This window comes from Tympanuchus pallidicinctus, unplaced genomic scaffold (assembly GCF_026119805.1).
Source record: "Tympanuchus pallidicinctus isolate F22 unplaced genomic scaffold, pur_lepc_1.0 scaffold34, whole genome shotgun sequence".
NCBI lineage: Eukaryota > Metazoa > Chordata > Aves > Galliformes > Phasianidae > Tympanuchus > Tympanuchus pallidicinctus.
The window spans coordinates 2,286,725-2,308,440 of record NW_026294752.1 but is presented as its reverse complement, the minus strand read 5'-3'; the positions used below and the strand labels follow the sequence as shown (position 1 = coordinate 2,308,440).

At 39.2% G+C, this 21,716-nt stretch overlaps 1 protein-coding gene across 6 annotated transcripts in view; it reads right to left on the bottom strand.

The window, feature by feature from the left end:
- Positions 1–21,716, bottom strand: part of HECW1 (HECT, C2 and WW domain containing E3 ubiquitin protein ligase 1) — a 230,445-nt gene that overhangs the window by 7,283 nt on the left and 201,446 nt on the right. For all 6 annotated transcript variants that reach the window (XM_052698978.1, XM_052698976.1, XM_052698974.1 and 3 more), the window contains 5 exons: positions 8,923–9,021; positions 7,406–7,535; positions 3,153–3,299; positions 2,111–2,225; positions 635–833 (listed from right to left, as the gene is read on the bottom strand). In XM_052698978.1, the coding sequence (XP_052554938.1) occupies positions 635–833; positions 2,111–2,225; positions 3,153–3,299; positions 7,406–7,535; positions 8,923–9,021 (690 nt within the window). The remainder of the gene's footprint in view (positions 1–634; positions 834–2,110; positions 2,226–3,152; positions 3,300–7,405; positions 7,536–8,922; positions 9,022–21,716) is intronic.

The window sequence follows — 21,716 nt, the reverse complement described above, 5'->3', positions numbered from 1 at the left end:
ACCACCTCTTGGTGCCTCAGTTCCTTCATTGTTAAAAAGGAAGACAACTCCTCCATAGGACAGCACTAGGAAGTCTGTGGGCACTGTATGACATCACAGCTCGTTTGATTCTAGTTGGCAGAACTGGATGTACCAAGCTGAGTGTGATCACCACACAGTTTGAAGTTCCTCCACTAAGCTTTCCTATGATGAAGCGGAACCATCAGAGCAAATGAAGAGATTACACCCAGGTTCTCACCAAAATGCAGAAGTAGATTCTGGCTTTCATGGCTCTATAACTTCACAAGTATTTTTGTTAGTATTTTGGGAGCAAAAAGAACAGAATCAGCTGACAGCTGCTGAAGTGGACCAGATATAGAATCAAAATAAGGTAGCTAGGTTTGGATAGTTGGATATCTTCACCTTAACCACTTCCCAGGACTCAAAGTAGTTTAAACTGAAACTGCCAATAAAAAAAAAAAAAAAAAAAAAAATAAAAGACTTATCTCTGAATGTAAATGCAGAACAAACTGGTAATTATTTCTTTGTTGTTTGACGATGTTCGTAGAGATTCATCATTTCAGTTAGGCAAATGCAACCAAGCACAGGCTCTACAGAACAGAACCTCTGTTTTTGTACTGCAGTTGGGACGTACCGTGGAAGGGAGGTTATTTTCCCCCATTTCTCTATACAGAAACGCCGAAGCCCGTTGCTTCCTCGGAGAGCTGCAAAGCCCTCATATGGCACACTTGATGTTCCAGTAACAAACTGCAACAACCGGAGTCTCTGTTCATTGTTAAACCTCTCCACTGCTGCCCAGAACCACCGTATTACAATGTGTCCATCATGGTAACCTAAACCAAGAAGCAGTAGAGAGAAATCAAATTCATACCTTCTAGTGTAACTAGCCTGGGGTAGAAGATCTCCTATAGAAAATCTCCTGACCTAGCAATATATCTCATTCTTGATTATTGAGAATTCATAACCCCCACTGTGTCTTGGCTCTGGATACTGCAATATGACTAACTCACTTGAAATCCTAAAATTCAAATATATACTTAGTGTACACATGCCTCTTACAAACTCCTTGGCAAGAACCAGGGCTACCTATATGAGATATTAAAAGACCAGTTGTAATACACTACACAGTTCAACTTCTACTGACATCATTTCTGGTTCCCAAATACATTCTCATTTGAATTGCAAAAGTGTCCAACGCATGCAGAAGATTTTGGGGCAGCAAGCTCTTCCCTGGCAAATCTCCCACATGTAGGGCTCTGTGCCTTGGTTTGTGCTTGTAAAAAGCCAGGGTAACTTTTTTTCTATAGCTAAACTACAAAAATTAAAAAAAAAATTAAAAAAAAAAAAAAAGAAAGAAAGAAAGAAAAAAAAAAGGACGATAATAGGGATAATAACCTGGGGGACCAGCTGTATTTGTGATTAGCTGTTTATTTCAATGTAACACAATAGTTGGGCAGTCAGCAGCAAAGACTTAAGGCTTGTATTTCAGAGAGGGATACACAAACCTCTAAGACTTTCCTTCTGTGATGTAGAACTCAAGGATTTTGCATTTATCCATCATCCCAGAGAGCCTGGATAAATCATGCTCAATATTTAAAGCAAAAGCAGATCATGCATTAGAGGAAAATGAAAAAAGTTCAACTTGATATAGGTTGAGGGGATGGCTAAGCAAGTTCTGTATTCCACAGGAGTGTAATTGGGAGCAGAGGAATTCAACTCACAAGTCTCTTTCCTGACTGAAGCCAAGAGGACTTGTTATATCACTTTCAATGAGACTAGGAGTTTGTTCACAGTCATCTGAGTAAGTTTTAGACCTACTACTGCAAATCCTCTTCAGTTCTTATTATTCAAAACTCATGTTAAGCTTGTAGAAAGTGAGAGTGTGTAAAATCTGGACTGGAGTAGCAGAAGCAATTTCAGAGTTATTACATCTGTCGATTCAAACCTAATGTCTTACTTATTTTTTCTCGTGTGTTAACTTTCACAAAAAATTTCTGAACAAAACAGGGCATATCCTTCAGTAAAGACAGGCAGGAAAAAGTGGATTAAATCTTTCCTGTTTTAGACAGAAAATACTCAAAATATTAGAAAGCATCAGCAGGCAGTTTACCTCCACGATATTCCGTGTTGTTACGCCAGTCATTGAGATCTATTTCTGCAGTGCCAGCTATAACCAGCTCCAGCTCTCTGGCATCAAAAACAGAGACAAGCCTGGAGTCTACAACCTGGAACATAGAGCACTCGTAAGCACGGTTTCAGACTGGAAATAAAGCGGATGAAATGCCTCTTAGACCCAGGGCTCTGATGGCTAGCTCTTCTAGTGTTGGCTACTGAAGTCTGCATGCTGATGGCTAACTTTTAACACTCTGTTGATAAATCTGTACAGGTCTGCTGATGTTTTAATCTGCAAACAGTGACAATACATATTTGACCTGAATGAGGCAGTAAGTAGCAAGACAGTCTTCATTGTTAACACTGATTCTGATGAATGATTTTGATGGTCAAACGTGCACTAGATCTGCAATACGAAAAATTTGTTTTGTACCAGACTTTGTTTACAATTTTGTACAGTGGCCTTAGGGCTGACCAAGTGTATACAGCTACAAAGACCACCACTGGCTTCCACTTTCAGTAAACTTTACTGCATGACTGCTCAGAGAGATAGATCAGTTATTGTTACTGCTCTGTGTATTCAGTATGTGCTGCTCTGCTTTCCAGAGGTCCTACTCTTCTGGTTTATTTTCCTCTGTGAGATATGCATCAACTTCTGCTTACATAGCACTGCTGCCAGGGAAAGATACGTGGTTGAACGTGATTAGCGTGGGATATGAATAGGTGACTACCTGGAGGGGCTAGCAAAGCAGCAGGTTTTCAATCTCATCTTTGATAGTCCTTGTAGCAGCTCTGCCACAAGGATGTCCTTAGATTCAGGTCAGTTGACTGTATCCCAGGAATAACTTTACCGTAGTGGGTCCCTAGAAATGCAGTCACATCAACTCCTTAATGAAGTGGTTCTGCTACAAATCCAGACACTCTGATTCCATGCCATTTGTGTACTTTTTGTTACTTCCAAGGGTACTGATGAAACACAGTTTAACCAAGGTGTTTCTCAATCAGATGATGAAAGGAAGACAGTGATTACTGCTACTTACTTCGTAGAAGCCACGGACCAGGGCCTCTGTTTGTTGAACAACTCCTCGTTCCACTCGCCATTTAACCATTCTCTCAATGTACTCTTTTTTGTTCTTTTCTGTCACTGCTGTATTCGCCCCTCCAGATTTCAACTCTCTCTCTGTCACCTACAGAACAAAGATGAACAGTGGGGTAACAATGTACGGATCACATTGTGTTTTAAATTTAAGGTGTACTTTGAAAACATGAGTGAAAAATGTAACAGCCATATTTCTAGTTCTATCCCCTGGCCTCCTGTCCTTCTGCAATAGAAAGAAGAGCAATAATGATGGGCACTCACCTCCACTCCCCAACCACTCCTGCAGCACATGCAGCGAGTGATTCAAAACTTTTGGTTTATCACATATATATTTAGCAAAATGGGAAAGTTTCAGAAGTTACATATAGCTTTCTGACCTCTGTTCCTCTCTCAGCCCAGCCCTAGCTTTATTCCCAGATGAAGCTGGACTGATGTATAGGTGACTCTGAACTGTACAAGCAAAGATTGATTCTGAGGGCACAATTTATTAGATATGAGCAATATATCATTCTGGCCGATCTTTTAATCTCCTTCTCTCCTGCTTGCTCCCAAGTGGGAGATATTCCTGCCAGCTTGCTATTGATGCAGGCTACCCAACCAGTAGTACTGGAAACAACAGGATGGAGACAATTCCACTCTTGGAACTTGGCAGACTGTTTTGCCAACTGGAAGTGCTACGTAACTACTTGTGACAGACCCTCTCAAGCAGCAAGTGTTACACTTACACCTAATTGGTGTGGAATAGATGTGAACTCAAAAATGCCAAAAGCCAAGAAAATTCCCACAAAATAAATAGTTCCAATACACTTCCTAAACAAGAACTGACAGTGGATAGCACATCACACAGATGAGAAATACAGTCACTGTGGCATTCAGAGTTTTGTATCGGACATCCAAACCTGAGAAGTTACCTAAGCTACTTATAGGAGTAAGAAAATGGCAACCAGCATGTACTGTAACCATTTTTTAACAGATTTGCATTGCATTATAATGGTTAATTTAGTTGGCTTGGGTTAGTAAGGCTTGAGAAGTGATTTAAGGAATCAATCAAGATAGTACCTAGAAAGAATATACTCCTTCTCACATGTGGTAGGATGTATTATTTATTCTGTAATTAATTTCACATTGAATCCAGTGGATTTTAAAGGAAGAACATTTTGCTCTCATCTTCAGTTTTCTTCTCCTATAACAATGATGTCTAGCACAGATATTAAATGAGTTGCATGTATACATTCTCATTACTTGTACTATTTACATTATTATCTATTTGTTAGCTCAATAAAGAGCATGCAGAGTATAGTCAGCATGGAAGGACATGTAGAAAGTTGTGAATTATGGAAACACTCAGTGAGTCATCTAACATGTAGCTTTGCAGAGAAACAAGAACAATAAGGTTGGATGTAACGAGTTAGGAATTCTCAGCTGGTTCAGACGAACTTCCCAAATGTAAATCACTACTCACCATTTCACAAGCAAAGCTGCATCATTCAGATGCCATGCTGTACTTCCCTAGATTGCACTGGTTAAAATCAATAATGAATACATGTCGTCTAACTGTAAGCATGACCATAAATCCAGTTGCTCTGTATTTCCTTTCAAGGTTTCCCACAAATACCTAGACATATTCATGATTTCTTTAGCATATCCACATAATTTCAAATACAGTTATTTATATAGACTTGGAAACAGCAGATCAATGACAGTGGATTCCTCCACCTTTTTTCTTTCTTGGATGTATTAGCCACAGCTGTGAGTTAGAATTAGGAGCAGCGCATTCAGAGCAGCAAGGAAACACTACAACAAATTTAACCCACTTCTTTAACCTGACCAGAACAATTGCTAGTGTATCCACATGTAGGGCTTGGAGACAAACCTGGAAAAACACTTTCTACAGGGCAAAAGCTTGGAAAGTACTTTAAATCACAGGCAACTGTCACCTCTCTTGGTCTTACAAGCAAAACTCTCAAACTATCACCGAGTACCCATAAATAAAAATGTGGGATGCTTGCACTGATACCATATGTTTGCTCCAGGCACCAGTATGGAAGAGGGCTGGAGATCCTCATAGTACATTATAATTTAAAAAAAAAAAGAAAAAAAAGTATCAAGAAAAAAGATTTTTCCCCAAGGATCAGAATCTAAATACACAAATCAGAGATGCACAAGAAAGAAAAAAGAAACAATGAAGGAAATAGTGACTTGTCAATAATGAAGTCATTGTGCAAACAGGACAAAAAGCCTGTGACCCATCTGCAACACAGCTTTTCAAAGAGCCACTATTTCTTGTTTCCCTTACCCAACTCTTGAAATCCAGCATCCCAAATATTAGCAGAACTCCCATTGTGCATAGCAAAGAAATGTGCAGATGGCATTTAAGTGGTCAGATACTCCTGGCATGCAAGAATTCCAACTGCGATCCATCTGTGAGAAAAAAATGTGCTCGAGATTTCTTGGGTATTTTGCTGTCAGCATTCAGCAAATTTCATAAGGGAAAAGTCTCACCTTCAGTTAGGATTCTTGTATTCTCACAATCGTAATTCACTGTGAGAATCGTTTTTTCCCGTGCTATTAGTTCTAGCAAGTTTAGTGCCTGGTAGGTATACGAAATAAAGTACTGACAGAATGGGAACTGGCATCAAAATATTTTGTGTTCTTTTGCTCTAGTATCACAGTATCTACAACAGATTGGAGTTTTATTTATGTTCTTTTTGGAATCATCTCTTATCTTCCACAGCAGATATCTATGTAATCGCCTAGCTCTTTCTTTGGAGAGAGCACAACAAATACTTGGAGTGCCAAATACACACCATCAGATGTATTAGGGCAATTCAAGCAGAGATTCTTAATCATCTTTGTGGTCTTCCAATGCAAATACAAACTTTTCTCATCTGTCTTTGTGAATATGTCTGCATGTTTCTGTTTGTCTTCATTCATTAGTCTTACATTGGCATAACTTCCAGGGAGATGACTGTACTGTCAATTGAATGTAATGCAAACTCTCAGCTTCTGAGAGGAGAACTCCTTACATTTAAGTCTGTGAAAAACAATGTTAGTCTTTCCTATAAGGGATTCTTGCTTCAATTCTTCTGCCCCATCCCTTTTATTTCGTCTGTTCTTGATTCTGGTGATTCTTTATTCCCTTACACAACAAGCAGACTAACTTCAGTTTTGAAAATATCCCATGAAGTCTCGTTTGATTTATTACTTACAGTTTATAGCTCGAAAGTTTACTCCAAAACAAATCTAATTCTCTCCCTGCTCTGCATGCCTTCACTCTGCACTAACTCCTGTCAGCTTTTCTTCTGAAAGCCACTGTTCTGTATATTCCACCTGATCTCTCCATTCTCTTTGACACTGCATCTCTGCACCTTACACAGCAGTTAACTTCCTTCTCTTGAGATTCTACATTATCTGGCATGCATGGTTCTTCTGTCTCTCTAGCTTTCAGCATGTACTTGGAGATTTTCCACTTAATATTGCTTTGAGTCTTGTCAAGACTTTTTAGAGACAATTATAATCCTGTATGGGTTACAATAGCAAAGGCACCAAGGCTTCAGTGCAAGCCAAAGAAACCCACAGAAGACCTTTCTAAGTATTCTGGTCACCAGACTGCACTGAAGTCAGCACTGTTTCCTATTTAAAGTTGTAGATATCCAGATCAGCTTGATTAAAGAAAATTGTCTGACTAACTAAAGCTGAATGGTAAAAGGCATAATAACTTGTATACAGCAAGAAGATAAGCAGGAGCAAGTAGATAAGAGACAGCGAAACTAACAGGAATATATTAGACAAAATAATGGTAAGAGTTGCCATGTCTTATATGACCCATCAAATACTTTTCTTCCCTTTTGACCCCCCTCTTTTCAGTCACATCAGCTTTAAGTTACATTACTGAATACACGGAATGCCACAATCTGTGTGAACTAAACTCCAGAGAGAAGAGCTGCACTCTACTTCAGATAATTCCTCATGTTCATGAACGTGTGGCTCAACAGGCCTGCAGGGAAGCTGTGCCTGGTATTTTTTATTACTGACCCTAAGAATAAACATCTGCATTAAAACAGGTGGCTTGAAAGAAACAGAAGGCAGGAGAAGAAAATGTTATTGAAAGGCTAAATGATCTATTCCAACATAAAGACGTTCATCATGCTCAACTTTGTCAGCTTTTCAGATGTTTTGCATAGCTGTGCTCACCTGTCCAAACACCTCCTCGTTCACTGTGAAGGTGAGATCCAGGATATCTGTGATGTTGTTATCTTTCATCCACTGCAAGCTTTGATGGAACTCTTCATCCAGGTACTCTAAGTCACTTAAATCACACGGCCTGGTTGTGAGGCAAGAAAAAAGGTGTAGGTGAATGTATGAACCCACAACTATTGTCAGGATGACTTACCAGTAAGAAAGTAAATTTATGACAAGGATCCAACATAAGGCTGGTGTTTGTTCATTGAATTTTTTTTTTTTTTTTTTGGTATGTTAAGAAACACAAACCCTCTTAAAGTAGTTCTGCACTGTCTGCACAGCTGGGCTCAAGGCCAATTCTGTTGGCTGCCTGTATTGTTTGCTGTTGGAAGGCACTCTTGGGGGTTCAATTTTACGTGCATCTTCAAGATGCCATGCACTTCACAGCACCTGCTTGCCTTCAGCCCCATAGGCCCCACCATGTTGTGCCTGGATGCTTCCCTGTATCCATTATCCTTGACAGAGCTCACAGGACTGACATAAGGCAGAACAGGCATCTAAATTTTTTGCTAGCAAGGAGCCAGTTTTGCTGATTGAAAAGGCACATGTATGTTACAGGCAATTTAGTTTCAAACCCTAAGGGAGCAAGAAGGATGCAGGAGCACTCTAGGTTTTATTCTCTTTCCATACTAGCTCAGATACAATATAAATATGATTGTTTGGAGACCAGCAATACTAACTGTTGAAAAAATATAAAACAAAATGCGTGTTAAAGAACTCTTCAGACTCTTAATAAAAATATCTTTCCTGATTCGGACTCACTCTATTTCAGCTATGCTTTAGTGTGGTCTTTGTCACTCAATTATAGTCTTGACTTACTACTTGTTAGTGCTGCAAATTTTATGTACATTCTCTTCCCGCAGTCTATTAAAGAGAGACAGATTATCAGTTAAAGTTAACCTTATAAACCTTACAGAACTGATAAGATAATATATTACTAGTAGCTTCTGCTTGCTAATGTAAAAGGCAGTAGAAGACCAAAAAGAAACATTCACTGTTTCCATCTGCATTAGCATTCTTAATTTAGTCCAAGTTGTGAAAAACTGCCCCACCAGTGAGAAATCATGTATCTTTCTTAACATGCTTCTTCCCCTTTTTTTTTTCTTAAGAGGAAATAATGATATCCGTTCTTCTATCAAAGATGTTTTTCAGTTTTCCATATATTTTAATTGCTTTGATAACTTTTAATCAATATTAAGCTTTGGAATTATGGGTGAGTACTTTCAAAGGCATATTCTCAAATATCTTACTACCCACTCATAACAGCACAGGCAGCATCTACCAAAGGCAAATTTTTGAAGAAAGTCAAGAAATATTAAGATGAGTTTCTTTTCTATTGTGAAGAAACTGTGAAACAACAGAAAGCAACTGAAGGTCAGAGAGCTTGAAGCAACTCTATATTTCTGTAATATCCACTGCTAGATCACTGCTTCTGCATCGTTTCTGCACAGTTGTATGCTTATACTTACAGCCTTAATAGTGCTTTGTAGAATGGCCTTGTGAAGAAAGCATCAAGAAGGTACTGATGAATGAGAGCAAGGCCAAGAATACGACCACTGAACCTGAACCTAAGATACAAAAAAGCAGAGTAAATGAAATGTAACTCCAGATATTCAGCATAGAAACTTACACAGGTAGCAGTTGTTTCTCATGTAGTTTTTTACATTTATTCATTTATCTATTTTTTCCCCAGCAGATATTTAACATTACCCCTCACATCTCTGACTGATCAATAATGAACCTCTTCTTGATCCATCTCCTGCAGTACCTGTCTGTACACCTGGCATGATGTGTGCTTGCCTTTCCCAAACCAACAAATATTTTGAACATTCCGATTCTGTGATCCTTAGCTGAATTTTCTGAAGCAAATGTACTCCATCAAACACAATGTTTAGACAGTGAAACACAGTCATGCTCTGTCTGGCCTTAGCAGAAAAACATATTATCAGAACTGTTTCCACAGTGGGACTTTGAAGCACTTCAGAAGGGTAATGAGTTGACTTCATAGGCGAGGAATTGAGACTCAAACAAGATAACTGTTGTGAACAAGGACATACATTAAAATCATGAGCTAAAGCTCAGGGAAACTGTACTTCTTCACGATGATGCTCAGCGTTCACATACTTCATATCTTTTAGAACAACCTCCAGTCCTATTCCAAGTACACTCAGGAAGTGCTCTACCCATTACCCATTACAGTCCATGATGTGATGATCAATTTTTTAATGTTTTTTCTTTTTTTTTTTCCTATGACTTAGGTATTCTTCCATCAAATCTGGTTTTAAATCAATAAGAAAAATACAGAACTGATGAAAGTCCAAGTGGGGTTGCTCTTCTTCCTCCTTTTTATTATTATTACTATTGGTAAAAAAACCCCAAACCCTATCACCTGTTCAAAACTTATTTCTGAAAAAGGAAAAGAAAAAATTAACACATCCTAATTGCAAGTACTTGAATTTTAAGCTCATCAGTGTAGTTAAGTTTTACTGCACAAAAGTGAAAAAGAGATCAAATAGCTGAAAAATCATTCCTTCTACTACAGGAACCAGAGCAAAGACTCTCCCTGCATAAAAATTAAATGTGAATCTCATAAAAAAAGTAGTGCAAAATATCCATGCAGTCAACTTTATGCTCATGGGACAGTACAACAAGTGCTTAGTTTGTCAAATGAGTCACAAAATAGCATGTTGTGGACCCAGTTAGCATCTGCATCACCACAGGAGCTGCCTCAGGATCCCCTGCATCCAAGAAAGGATATGACTGGTAACAGAAGAGTGGTTATATTGCTTCCTTACAGCTGTTTCCACAGCAGCAACAAAAGGCAGCTGTTGGATCTAGTTAGGACCTGCTTACTTCACTTGTGCTGCAGTGCAATGTTTCCAGCAAAAAGGCAATGAAAAGTGGGGGAGCTGACACAATGAAAGCACAGTGGAAGCCAGACAGCTCAAATCCCAGAGATGCTGAGCCTGTAATCCATCAGTTTTATAGCACCTTCAGGACCTATAATCAAGTCCGTTTGTCCCAAATAATGCATGTTGGCTTTTTTGGGGTTTGTTCTTCATAGCTCCATCCTTCCATCCCTATACGTTTTGAAAATGAATGTTGAATGAAAATACTGTCAGCACTGGGCATTCCTCACCCACAGCGCTCGTCCCATGGCTACTCAGCTGCGCAGGAGACAATTGGAATAAATTGAAGCTGAAAGTAGCCAAGAAAAGTCTTCCTGGCCTGGAACTCGCTGCTAAGAATCTGCTAGACAGCATGAATAGTTTTCTCTTTTTGCTTTTCTCTTTGCTGCTTGTATCACTTCTTCACATCTATGTGGCTTTGCCGATATTAATGCAAAGCTGACATGAAAGGCTAGTGCACCTAATCAAGGTGTTTACTATCACAGGCATGCGTTATTGTAGCTGTTAATGGCAATTTAATTGGAATCAGTGCCTTATGGGAGAACAGTTTCAAGCAATCCAGATCATGGGCAAAGTTTTGATGCGAAAAGACCAAGTCAGTCTAACCAAACATATGCAGAGCAACCCTATGCTGTGTAGTCCACTCTACGTGGGGGCCTGACTGTGGTTCCACAATCCTACCCCTTGTGATTGTACAGTGCTAACTGGTCTGGATAAAGGGTGTGAAATAATTAGTAAGACACTGCCACTCTCGTTGCTTTGCAATACAACAGATTAAAATAAAGCTATAGTGAAAATTATAGTTCTTGGCAGCTCTGTATCACCTCAGGAGACAGACTGCTGGTCTTCCATCCTGAGGGGCTAAGCCAGAGCCTACAAATCCTTTGTCTCTTGCAGCCACCCTTGATATCTCTGTAGAGACTTACTATAGTGAACTTTTTGTGCTGAAAAGTGGTTGAAGAGAAATTCCTCTGGTCCCTTGTCCATTCTGGACACTGTCTGGGATCATAAGCTTACACCCCTTTGATTCCGCAGTGAGAAACACAGGCTGAAATAAATCAACAGGTACCTGTGAGAAAGAAGGTCTTTGCTGAAGTGCTCACAGGACAACTGCACACTCTGCTGACACGTGTGTCTATAGTCCTTCAAGTTGAGACCACTACCAGACAAGCATAACAGTACCACCACATAGATACCAAAACTTGTAAAAATCAGCAAGAAGCTTTCAATGCAACAAAAATTGAGGGCAGCAACAAGAAATTGCCTCCTTTACAAAAAGGCAGTTAAAACAAAAATAGATCCTTGTGTTTATTTCTTCCTGAAGGATTTAGTGCACAGGTGAAAGTCAGGGTCGGGTGAGACAAACCCTTCAGAAAAAACAAGTTTTCTTGATGGAATAAGCAGCACAGAGGTAAATCCTGGCTGGAGGGCACATACCTTCCTTAAACCTGACTTGCATATATCTTTCTGAGGAAGTATAAAATGCTTACTGCATTTCTTTGTAGCAGGAAAGATATCTAGAGAGAGGTGAGAAACGCAGATTCTCATTCTGTCTTTTTCTTTCAACACTTTTCCCTTTCTAAGACAATCACTGAGACTGAGTTACGCACTCTAGCAGAGAAGGAAAGCACAGCAGAGAGTTAATGAGCAGGAAATGGTAGAAGGAGAAACAGAATTAATGAGCAGTAGGGCTGCTCTGGTTTCCTGCCTATTGACACCATTGCTACATTCAAAAAGGACATTGTGTGCACCTGCTTTCTGGCTTTTAAAAACACTACTCTTCGACCCATTTGCAGGAGTTTCCACACTACCCAGCTAACTTTCTTTCCTTCTGGAAGCTGCAGGTGCCCCTGAAATGGCCTGTTTTCCCAACAGCCTGTTGCAAAATAACAGGCTTGTTCTCCTCAGTGGGACTCTGCATACTTACCATGTCTGTGCACACAGATAGACAAATCCACACATTGTAGCAGGGGCTAAGCAATATTTTTTCCTACAACTGCAGGTGACTCACAGGAAATTTAATTTACTCTGCTTCTTATCACGTAGCAGCAGAATAAGGGAAGTCCAGTTATAATCTATGTATACAGTGGAAGAATAATTTTTGTTTATCATTCTACAGAGGATGCTTTGTGGGCTAAATTAGCTATGGTATGGCAAACTGTAAATCCTAATAGAGGAAGTATTTTACGAGATGAAAAAGACTGAAAATCTCATAAATCTTATCTCCCTGAAATTCATCAGCTGGATTTAAGTGTGCCCTTCTTGATACAGTAGCTTGTGAAAAAAAATAAAATAAAATAATAACAATAAAAAAATTCACAGAAAGCCTTAGAATCATAGTGTCATAGAATATCCTGTAGAAAATAGAAAATCATATTCCTATGATTTGGAAGGGAACCACAAAGAATCATCAAGGCCAACTCCCAGCTCCACATAAAACACCCAAATCCAAACCCAATGTCTGAAGCACTGGCCAAATGCTCCTTGATCTCCACCAATCGGAGCTATGCCCACTGCCCTGGGAGCCTGTTCTGGAGCCTCATCACCCTCTGGTGAAAAACATTTTCCTAACACCCAACCTGAGTCATTCCTGGTGCAGCTCCAGGCCATTCCCTCGATCTTGTCATTGAGAGAGCAAAGATCAGCACTGTAGCTCCACTCCTCTCATGAAGAGCTGTAGGCTTCACGTCAGTTTGTCTGAACAAACTAAGGGACCTCAGCCATTTTGCCCTTCAGCCTGTTCCCTATCTTCATAGCCCTTTGGATGCTCTCTAATATCTTTATGTCCTTTTTATATTGCGGCAACCCAAACTGCAGGCAGTGCTTGAGGTGAGCCTGCACAGTGCAGAATGGTACAACACCTTCCCTTGTCCGACTGGCATTATAGGCTTGATGCACCCTAGAGAATCCTATTGGCTGCCAGGGAATGCTACTGGCTCAATTTCAACTTGACATCAACCAGAAACCCCAGATCTCTTTCCATGGGGCTGCTCTCCTGCCTCTTGCACCCCTGCCCGTATGTATATTCAGGGTTGCTCTGATTCTAGTGCAGAATCCAGCTACAGCCACACCTGGCAGCTGTTTAAGGCAAAATGATGCCTGGTGGGGGGATGAGGCCCGAAAGCTTGTTAGTTCTTCCACAGTGGGAGAGAACCTGATTTCAATCATTATTAGACATCAGAGAATCTAAAAGGGGAAAATATTTAGAATGGCCCAGTAATAGTTAAGGCTTTAATCTGAAAATACATCTTATTAGGTGACAGAGAATTAAGTCATGAAACTCAGATTTGCAGGAAGCAGGGCATCATTAGTTCAGGAGCTGTGGCACAAAGTTAAAGTCTTCATCGTTAGGAAGAACCTTGTGAGTTCTAGCATTCTAAAAGCTAGAAACCAGCTATTAAAGGAATCAAAAACATGTTCCTATAGCATAAAATAATATGACTTGGAATGGAAAATGGACTGATCCATGATTTCTCAATTTTGCTGGGTTCACAAGCACCAGCACTTTCAAAACGAAGAACACTGTTTCCCCTAAAAAATACACTGTATTTTGGGTCAGAAGTAATACAAGACAGCTCTAAGAATGTAGTTTTTACAAAAATAAAAAAGAACAGATAGTTATAGCTTGGCCCCGTACGTCCTGAATTTTAAGCAAAACTAGCAGCGTGTCAGGTATATGCACTGAGATATTTGTCTATATGCTAGTAGCACAAATCCTTTTGTTGTTTCACTGCAGGATATAATCAACATGTAATGAGCTACATCTGTGGAGCAACAACCCAGCATGAGATCAAATCATCTTCACAAAACCTTGTCAGCAGACCAACTCCACCAAATCTATCAGCTGCATTAAAAAATGTCTTTCTTCAGTTTATTTAACCACTATTCATGGTGATAGATAGATAGTTGGTGTTAAGTAGACAGACTTTCTATAACATCAAATATTAGCTATGTGTCATTCTAATAGTAGCAAAGATGTTCCACGTACTGTATCATTTTGGAAGAGGAGGAGTGTGACAGAGTGCTGGGGTAGTGCCTATCTTTGCCCACAGAGCCATCAGGTTTATGAACCATAATGTACAATTGTCCTCCTCTGGGATAACCTCTGGCAAAGAAAGACTTGGATTTCTTAGTCAAACCTTTTGGAAAAGATAGGGGGACACTTTGTTGGTGAAATCTTATACACTGCATGATTTATACTTGCTTTCCACAGCTTTGCCAGAGGAAAATCCATAGATTTCGTCATCTACCAGACAAGAGAGCCATAAAAGCACAAGCCAAATGACTGCACATTTTCCTTTAATGGCTATCTGAAAACACTGAAGCCACAATTAATCGACTTAGTTAAGGGTAGCATATACTTTCAAGCCTGTCTGGGGTATAAAAGAATAAGAGAGACTGCTTATCATAAACTCAGTGGTAAACACCCAGGAATGTTTACACCATGTTATGAAGCATGGTGCAGATACCCCTACATGAGCTAACTCCAAGCAGGTCACGTGGATTTACAACTTCAGGTCCAGAAGCTGTACATTGCAATTGCACTGTGCTTCATTTCAGCTAACGATCCCTGCCTCTTAAGATAAGGTTAATGGTTGAATAAGCTAAGAAATGTGTGTGCTAAAATTCAGCCATACTGCTAATCGTTTGGCTGTCTGTTTTAGGTTTCATTCTGCAAAACACTGAACGCCTTCAACTTTTATCAATGCCTCTGAAAATTGACAGCTTTGATCCAGTCCCAGGAACATGCAGAATGTGGCAGACCTGTATCTTTCATTGCTGTTCTCTGAACCCTAAGAAAAGTTTTGACTTCTTCATTATGAATCTTTCCAGTACAATAAAATAACTCCAGCTTCTAGTCCACCTTTTCTGGAATGCAAGTAATGAGACAATGTAAAAAGCTTCCTTCAACTGAACACAAGATACCAGACGTGTATTTCTATATTCCTTTTATTAAGCAAACATTAATTCATAGACGGTAGATAGGTCAATATTTTTGCTATTCTCCACAATTTCGAGATTTTACTGAGATCTGGAAAAAGATTCCTGTCCCAGCTTGAGACCAACCAGCAAACTTGACATTATCTTTCTCCATATAAATAAATTCAGACCAGATAAATGTAGATCTGCAATCTTCTTTCTTTCTGCATATTAATGTAACACTTAGCTAACACAGTGAAATGAAAAATAACTGTCAAGGGGCAAATGAAACTTTAGCTTCTAGAACAGCTCAGGGAAACAACTACACAAAGAGAAATACCATTTCTACTAAAAAAACAGCAAGATAAATGGATCTGAATGACTTAGTGAAAAGAATTCTGCTTTTGTGGATTTTACCCTTTTTTACTCCACCACGTGGACCGAGGAGACACCATACAGATTTCCATGTGAACACTCTCATTGTTGGGCAAATTCCGTAAACAATATTGCAAAAGACTACATGGCCTTAAGCAAGGAGAAAAGAACAACTTCCATAAAATCACAACAAAGCAATTGCTTCTTCCTCCAACCAAACTAATTATGGAAGCAGTGCTAGACAATATGAGGTCCAGAGAATAGAAAAGGAGAAGAGGTATAGGAGACAGCCCTTGTTTCAACCCTCCTGATACTGATATTCAGATCCTCAAATGAACTTGAAACCAAGGCACCAGTAAGCTAACTTGTCACCAGTAAATGACAGAAAGCCAAGAATAAGATAAATACAAAGTATAAACTTAAAAAAAAAGCAATTGGGTGGTGTAGAAACTCATTTAGGGAGAATGCTTCTTTTCTCTTTCGCTTTGTTTTGCCTTTAATCTTACAATTCCTCCCAACTTTTAATAAATAATTAACCAGCAGTTTAGGCAGGCTCATTGTCATACAGTCATACACCAAACTTAATAAGAAAATCAAAGTTCACTTCAGTACAGAAGGCATTGAGGGAGATCATAGTACAGCAGCAAGAAGGGATTTCAATAACATACTCTTTTCACAGTGAGATGGTCTTATAACATGATTTCAGCTGCCATTTAATATCATTCTTGTCCAGAAGATTTACAAGAGTGCTTGGGAGCTAATGCAAATGTAATTTATTTAAAGCAAGATGTTGCTAGTAATTAAAATTTATACCGTAATGTAAAATTAAACGCTTTGGCTTTCTAAGCTGACTTTCATCTGTGAATTTCAAAGCAGTTTAGAGCATTAGTACACAACAAGTGAATTTCAAGCTGATTACAGACTAGGAAACCTGTTCAGATTGAAGCTGAGGCAAAGGGGTAATGATCTAACTTTTAACACCAGCTGAATGTTTCTGGATGCTTACTCTGAGATGTGCTATATCTGATCTACTTTTCAGAGCACAGTTTTTCAGCATTTAGCACATACAGGTTCCTTAAAGATGACTGTCAAGTTGGTCTAAATTCATTACTTCTGCAAATGGAGACCACACAGCCAATCCATTTGAATCAAGCCACAAAATCAAATGTGTTTCTGACGGCCTGAACAGTAGTGGGCTATATTCAGGTTACCGGCCTCAAGATCTGACATATTAAAGTCATTTATGTTTCACTGGGCCACACAATCCTCACAGCTACCAGTTCAATCAGTGGAGAGGAGTATTGCCACTTTCAGAGCTCCTGCTTATATTTTTTGACTACGTTTATCCACTGTTTCTATGAAGAGCCGCAGAATGTGACCAGGACCCAGTCAACTTTTGAATACAACGCATTAGATCACGAGCAATTTGTCATATTCTTTAAAAAGATGTCAGTTGAAGCAAGTTATTTATTCTCCATGTGGCAGGGTTAACTGTGCTTTGTTTCCTACAGATCTGCCTGATGGCCTCACGTTACCATACTGCAATACCTCCAGTTTCTCCTACACATCTCTGCCAGTGCTTCCCACACTTTGGAGTATCTCTACTTTCTCTCTTCTGCCTTCCCTGAGCATTCACAGCTGTCTCTCACATCTCCAGCTGCCACACAAGATGGTACCACTGCTTTGTGGCCTGCACCCGTGGTGGACCTCAGCTAATTCAGGCAAGCTGGCCACCCAATGGGCCAAACAGAATAGGAACCGTTGAGCTCCTCAACTCAATCACAAGTTTTTCAAAGCTTTTAAGAATTTAGTATCTGTGAGACACTTACCTTCTAAACTGATTGGGAAACTGCCTGATGGACTGGCAGCACAATTGCACAAGGCAGAGCTCCAAAGGAAATCAGGTTAAGAAAACTAAGCACTCCCAGTAGGAAAGGATAGTTGAGGTTGGGACATTCTTGGTAAAACAACACCCTGCATTCTCAGGAATACTTAAGACGGGCAGTGATGGCTACATGGCTTTTCACTGACACGAAATAAATAAATGGGAAGGTCAGAGTTTGACTCAGGTTTACCCACACAGCAGGCAAACTGTGTCCCTGAGTTGTCAGAGCAGGTGAATGCTGCATACATTTGCTTGGCTCAGTGCTGCAGAAAGCACATCAGTTGGCGTAGGGGGAAGCAAGTACCTGTCTACATGAAGAGTGGGTGCAACAGGCTTTCATCTGCCTGCAGAATACGTGTACAAATGCATGCAAGTCTTCTGTCTGTTCAGCAGCAAGGATTAGACTATGGGGGATAACAGAAAGCAGAAAAAATATTGACTATGGGAATTGAAACTCCTATCCTAAAAGCAGTTCTAGATAAGCACTAAATAAGTTCTAAATAAGTTAATGTAGTTCATTAGGACACCGCAGCAAGAAATCAGTCTACAGTTCCTGAAAACCTAGGCCACCAGATCTCACTGTAATGCCATCTCTATGTTCTTCAGTAAGATTCTGCAAAAAAACATTTTTAATCACAAATCGTCAACTTTCTAAGACACTTCTGCTAAATAAATGTATTAAACTTCATCTAAAGAAAACAAAAAAAATCAAAACACAACAGGATTTTTCTGCAATGGATAATGGATGCTATCATTAATTTGCTATGAAAATACAGAAGATGTTTCAAGTTAGCATCCATCAGATCTCCAAATGAATGTCTGTGAATGACTTTATCTGTCTAGGCCATCTAGTCTTTTGTCCTGGGCTTCCTTTCATATTTCTGGCAGTGGTTCTACATTTACAAACACACAATGAACTAAAAATTCAAAAGTGGAGGATGCTAGTTAGATAGAAGAGCAAGCAAGTGATCTGGTGACAGAGTGGGGTGCAGGTGACCGTGCTGTGACTACAGTTCTGTGTCTTGAAGATGTGCACGTCACATTATCTCACCAGAATACTCTAAAGACAGGAGTGCTGTGAAGGAAAACTCTGGCTCACTCAGAGGACGTGAAAATAGAGATCAGATTTCTGCCTGACAGCACTTTGTGAACAGATTTTTGTGAAATGAAAAGACAATGAGACGTTTTTGTCATTGTCAGATTAAGTACTGATAGGAGGGAGAGACAGTTCTCAAGGAAACACTGAGAATTGTTTTATTCTAAGAAGTAGAACTTAAGTGATATTAAATGACAGGCAAATATTAAACATCTAAAACTGGTAGCCACAAGAACAAGTGGTCCTCAGGTGTGGCAAAAATGATACAGAAATAACCACGTATATATAAAGAATACATATTCACTTTATTGTGTTTTTTAGCTGGACCAGAGTAGGAAAATATTATGGAAAACTGTAGATAAAATGAAGGTCCAAGGAAAACCATAGTGAATTACAGCGTGGTTGGACACTTCATTCTGTTACAACACAGAGTGAGTGTGATGCACTGAACAGACACTAGCCATTTTCTAGATCTGTTGAAAAATGTACCATGAAGACAAGTAGGAGAGTAACCCGTGGCTTGCATCAGTATTTGAGATTCTGCAGATTTTGAAACTAGGCATTTTGTTTCCAGAATTTAGAAACATATTTCCTCCATCAGATAGTCTGTGGTATCCTACCTCAATTACTCAAAACACCTGACCAATTGTTGATCAGTTGTGAAAATGAGAATACTCTTTCTGGGCTAAACTATATCCTTTTCACTGGAATAAAATATTGCATCTGCAACCATGTTTTGCCCATTTCTTTGGAGAAAGGTAAATTATCTTTTGTAGGGTTGTAAACAGTATTTTCAAAGATGTTTTCCAGTATTCAGGAATAGAGGGAGGCACGTTACATAGATCTGATAGAATGGCTCATTGCTGGCATGGATTGAAAGCAATTCTATGAACTTCAAGCACATCCTGTAGCAACAAATAAAAATGTGTACAATCAAGCCTCGTAGGTCTAGACAGATTTAACTGTGTTCCTTCAGATAGAGGATTTAAAATTAATTTTTCTGAAGATCGAAAATGTTCAGCATGCCCATATGTTAACTGCAGGAAAAAGTTGTATTCAATGGAGGCTTGCAGGAAATGTGTTAAGTCTCAGTTTCTCCATAAATGTGAAACATTTTCCAGTCATTACATTTCTTTTTTTTTTTTTTTACTTGGCATACAACTACACTGCACTTTGATGTGCTCATTTTGGACTCTGAATGTTGTTTGTACAAAGAGCAAGGCATGAAATAAGCCATTAACAGAGGATGAAGTGCAACTTTTAGGCCGGAGGGGGGAAAAGCAGCGTATTTTTCAGTTCTGCCAAAACTTCACATCTTTGCATTTTGTTACATGTGTTCTATCTCAAACTTACCACTGTTCACTTAAAAAGAGAAAATATTACATAATTTTGAGGGAATTTTTCTACTCTACCATGTCTCTACAGGTCTTGTAGAATTACAGAAAACACATGTAATAGGTAGATGTCACACAAATGATAAGCCTCACAGCATCAAAAGGCAAACGGTTTAATAAATCTGCAAATCTATAACTACTGTGGTTATGATTGACATTAATCTTCAAGTTTTAAAAAATCAATCATCTGTGAATTCTGAATATCATTTCATCCATGTATTGTTGCTGATGTTTCTACCAGTTTTGGAAACAGGAAAATAATTGCTTGCAACTTAGAGAGAGAAGACTGTGCTGGAACTATATCAACAAGTAAATTTGTAAACAGAAGATTGAGCACTGACTTGGATGAGAACAGTGTTAGAGGAAGGGTGAGAACTTCAGAACACTCCATTCCTCATGAACAAATGATGACATGCAGATTAGTACAGTATCCTCAGAGAAGTTAGTGTGCAAAGAGTTAACAGAGCAATCCTATTATTTCAGTTTGCAAAAGCTTAATTGAAACCTCATCCTAGCCTGTAACCAGACTTCTGTAGTACATATATATATATATGCATGTATGCCTGAGTTCAGTCAACACAGACAACATAACAGACGTGGAATGCCTGCATATCTACAAGCCACCTATGAAATCTATCAGGCTCATTATAAACTGCTGTCTCAGCCAGTTATTTCCATAGCAGGTTCAAGGAGTATTCCTGAGGAGTTACAGGATTGATTATCTTTCCATTGGGTTCTGCAATCTTATCCTGCTTAACTCTACTTTATGTACAAGCCTCTTTGTTCACAGCATTTATTTCACTCTACAGGCCAATGTACTTCATCTCTCTTTCCTTAAAAAACAAACAAAAAAACACAAACAAGAAACCAAAAATTCCTTAAATCCAAACAACATTCTGCATACAAGTAGCCTCTATCTACACATGTAGTTAGAGAAATACAATCCTAAGTGTTTAACTGCTACTGATTTCTCATTCAAGTAATAACTGCTATAAAAATATATATATTAGGTGTCTCTCCTCTTTTTAATATGTCCTGATTACCTTTAAAATCTGCCTGTTCCATGATAAAATCTCTTAATGAGCAGAAGAACAAAATGGGAGTAGAGAACAAAGAAGGATGTATCACTTCTGTTAAAAAAAACCTGAAGCTGAACTTTTTTTCACAGAGACGCTATTTACAACAGATAAGAGACAGGAGTTATTTCGAATACCACTGGATAACATGGTATCACCAGCTCTGGAGTAACGGGCCTGAGTCCAGTTTGTTCACAGTGTGGGCAGAAGAAGTCCTGTGCCCTGGAATCAAAATGCATCCTCACAAACACAGCCTCTGAAATCAGAAATTTATTCATGCTGCCTGTCAAGCTGAACAAAGGACAGACTGTATTTTTTCCTTGAAAACTGGGAAGCCACTGCATACTGTTTAATTAGTAGGGTTGCAGAGGGAGACCGACAAGCTTTAAGAACTATGCCACTCTCTTCCTGCTAATGACAGCAGAAAAATAGTCCTAGTGCAAAGATCATTGTTATCGTAACGCTCCACTGCTGGAAGTGGCAATAGAAAAAACAATTCAGAGACCATTACTAGGTCACAGCAACTTATCTTTTCTTCCACTGCAAATTTAGTAGAGATGAGGCTTCTTTTTGTCTTTCCTGACTTCCTGCCCACTATAAACCAAAGC